General features: G+C 54.2%; 3 protein-coding genes across 3 annotated transcripts; 1 reads left to right on the top strand and 2 right to left on the bottom strand.

Annotated features, from left to right (window-relative positions):
- Positions 1–483: 483 nt before the first annotated feature.
- Positions 484–1,723, top strand: CTAM01_17109 (uncharacterized protein; the record flags this gene model as incomplete). The annotated part of the gene is made up of 2 exons (XM_060533100.1): positions 484–667; positions 765–1,723. The coding sequence occupies 2 exons, from the start codon at positions 484–486 to the stop codon at positions 1,721–1,723; spliced, it is 1,143 nt and encodes a 380-aa protein (XP_060372320.1).
- A 179-nt stretch (positions 1,724–1,902) lies between these two features.
- On the bottom strand, positions 1,903–2,139 carry CTAM01_17110 (uncharacterized protein; the record flags this gene model as incomplete). The annotated part of the gene is made up of 1 exon (XM_060533101.1): positions 1,903–2,139. One exon carries the CDS (start codon positions 2,137–2,139, stop codon positions 1,903–1,905), a length of 237 nt encoding a protein of 78 aa, XP_060372321.1.
- Positions 2,140–2,210: 71 nt separating this feature from the next.
- On the bottom strand, positions 2,211–3,001 carry CTAM01_17111 (uncharacterized protein; the record flags this gene model as incomplete). Its single annotated transcript, XM_060533102.1, has 3 exons — positions 2,211–2,405; positions 2,487–2,756; positions 2,870–3,001. The coding sequence occupies 3 exons, from the start codon at positions 2,999–3,001 to the stop codon at positions 2,211–2,213; spliced, it is 597 nt and encodes a 198-aa protein (XP_060372322.1).
- Between the last annotated feature and the right edge of the window lie 58 nt (positions 3,002–3,059).

Below are 3,059 nucleotides of genomic sequence, written 5' to 3' on the forward strand. Positions count from 1 at the left end.
TACCGGGATGAGACTTTGGCAAGAATGCATCTACCGAACGACAATGGAACCTAAAGGCATCTGCACCAGGGACTAGATACCAATAGAGCGGAGGGACGTGCTCTTCCAAGGCGCTTTGCATGCTTAAGCCTGCTTTACCAAGCATTAAAATCCAATGGAAATGACGCTGGTGGCATACTGTACATTGGCCTCTTACTATGCTGCAGGGTGCCGTAGGAGGCCGACCTCACAGGCCCGATTTCAAAGCCAGATGACGCCAGCGAACTAGACAATTCGAGTACCGACTCTTGGTATGCAAAGCAGCAACGCCTAAATCTGGGCGGCGACCGTTCGTTTCGCGCTGCCATCCTCAGATCTTTCACATACGATGTCCATCCTCACCACACCTGGCTCACGACTCTAGCTGCATTGTTATCGCGCATGGTGTAGTTTTCACCCAGCAAACCACAGTCTTTTCTGCCCATAGATCCGGGTTACCATCAGATGGGGAAGAACGAACACCCACGGAAAGGAGAGACGGGGAAACCCCACCTGGATCCCACTTCCCCCGGGCGTGACGCGTGGATGTGGGAGACCGTGATGGACAGCCGGGTGATTCACCGTGTCAAGCATCCTGTGGAGCCATCGGACTCCATGGTATCCAGCGCAGCAGATTCCGAGCTGGTTTGTATCTATAATTGAAAAGCTAGCCAGAATCTGAAAATCCACATGCACGGTGGGCCTCAAGTACCTGGGGACAATACTACATGACTGACTATCAGTAGGCTTTGCGGCGGTCTTGCAGGAGGTTTCCTTACCGATTACGGTGCCTGAAGACCAGGCTACGCGCTCGATGAATGACAGCACGGCGCGTAATCCTGAATGTTCCTTTGAGCCGCTGTTTCGCGCCACAGCATCGATGAACCCGTCATTCCGCTTTGACGAAGTCGACATCTTGGTGATTCGAAATAGTCTCAGAAAGCTTCTTGACTTCTGCCGAGGGCGGCGACAAGACAGCTTTCGATTCAATCTATACCTGATTCACCGCACCCTGATTATCGAGCGTTGCGAGAAGACCGTCAGCAAGCTGACCGGCGGTTCGCAGAATTCTGGGTGGGGCAGGAATTTCGAGCGCACCCTCACTCGATACCCGCCTGGGCTAGAACACAGCACGGCGCATCACCGGGCTCTTCGATACCAGCTGCGAGATCTCACGTGTGCCGTGCGTTTTGAGGTAGATGCATGCTACCAGCGGGAGGTCGAGGAGGGCGGTACTTCACAATCTTTGGCACGCGCAATGAGTCGATTGCAGGCCGATGATAGCCAAGGAAGAAATGCTTCTGCCAGCCAACAGCCAACACAACGAGTGCCGATGGCTCAAGCGAATGCCGCAGAAATCAAGACAGCAGCCAGACGCAAGAGCCCGGGGGCATACATGCCGCAGCTTTGGTTCGGCAGAACGCCCTGGCTTATCCTCGGACAGCACACAAATGGAACCTTTGAAAACCTGAGAATCACCGACACGGCGGCTCTGTTTGCGGGTTGGGAGGAAACGCACCTACTCGACCTTCGCAAGTTGGCTACGGTCTTGGCACAACTACGCGAGGCCGTCCGGGAGAACGGAGGCAAGTTTTGCATTGCGATCCATGAGAAAGCCACAGAGACGTCAACTATTAAAGTGTACCCTTCATGCGTTGCGAAAGAGGCTGTTCCGGAAAAATTGAAGGGCGAACTCTGCAGTTGACAGGGAGCGGTTTGTAAGACAGCGGTTCACTTACACCTTCAGGAATTTAAAGCCATCTACCTGCATTCTAGGAAGTGATATCGAGCCTTGCCAGTACTCGCCCAAAGATCCACGCTTGTATTTCAGCTGTTTGCGGGAGGGGGCGTTTCGTACCGTACAATTGTGCTGGCTTGCTCATGCTATGGGGGATGGCGGCATTCATGCCTCTCACCTGGTACGCCGAGAGCAATCAAACCAAGGGTCAAGTATTGAGCAACTGCCGTACGGAGGTCGGCATGCTTGAAGTGGGCTTCCACCTCCGCAGAAGGCTCCGCCAGATGAAAGGGAAGCGTCTCAGACTCGCGCCAGTCAAGCCTCACGAACACGATCGCCTCAACCGTCGTCAATAGACCGTGCTCGAGCAAGCCTTCGATCATTAGTGACAGGTCTGCGTGTGATGGCGGCTGCGGTGAGCCTCTCCGCGTGATACTGAAACCGTGCGTCTGGGTCAATTGATGTTGATGTTGTCTTCCGGTCTACCACTTCCTCGTGTGTGTTCGTCGAGCACAGGTGGTGCGCAGGTGGTGCGCAGGAAGTTGAGCAGGTGGTGCGCAGGAAGTTGACGCAGTGATTTATACTCGGGAATATAGAGCATCGAAGAGCTGCTCGAGTCGTCATCGTCTTCGATACGGCAGACGCAAATCTAACGGCCCGTAACTGTTTGAGATCGACTTGCTATTGTGCGTTGTGGAGGGAGGTGTCGATGGGATTTGCGTTCGACGACCTTCGCCGCTGCGTCGCTGAGCGCATGCGGGTGGTTCTCGAAGACAAGTCCGTTGACTAAATCGACCGCACTTTGGACTTCTTTTGCCTTTTTGAGCTCATCCATGATTGTTTTGACGGGGCCCTCGACAGCTTTCTCGTCAGTGGTCTTGCGCTTCGCGATCCTGCTTTCTCGGCCGGACAGGAACGATGTGCTTCCGAAACAGCGTCGGTCGGCAAGGGAGTATAGTAGGGGGTGCCGAAGGCGATGCTCAGTTGGCGCGAAGTCGAGCTATGGGCGGAGACTAGCGAGACACAACCTGTTCCGCGGATTTGTGATGGAGCCCTTAGAAGTCAGTCTACGGTCTGTTTCGACGGTGAATTTGGTAGAAGCCAGGGAATGACAGGCAGGGATGTGTTCGTTGAGTGAAGTAGGCTGGGTTCGTTGCTCTGCCGCCTCAGCGTGTTCTTGTTCTCTGTCAGCACGTTCTTCCGCAGAAACTTGGCCAAATCCTCGGCATCTCTTGTTCGGCTCATGATGTCCTTGGTTGGTGTGGTTGATAAGGTGTGCATTCAGTCTTTCGAAGGCTGGAAA

Source organism: Colletotrichum tamarilloi (assembly GCF_030869305.1).
Source record: "Colletotrichum tamarilloi strain Tom-12 chromosome Unknown Scaffold_349.1, whole genome shotgun sequence".
NCBI lineage: Eukaryota > Fungi > Ascomycota > Sordariomycetes > Glomerellales > Glomerellaceae > Colletotrichum > Colletotrichum tamarilloi.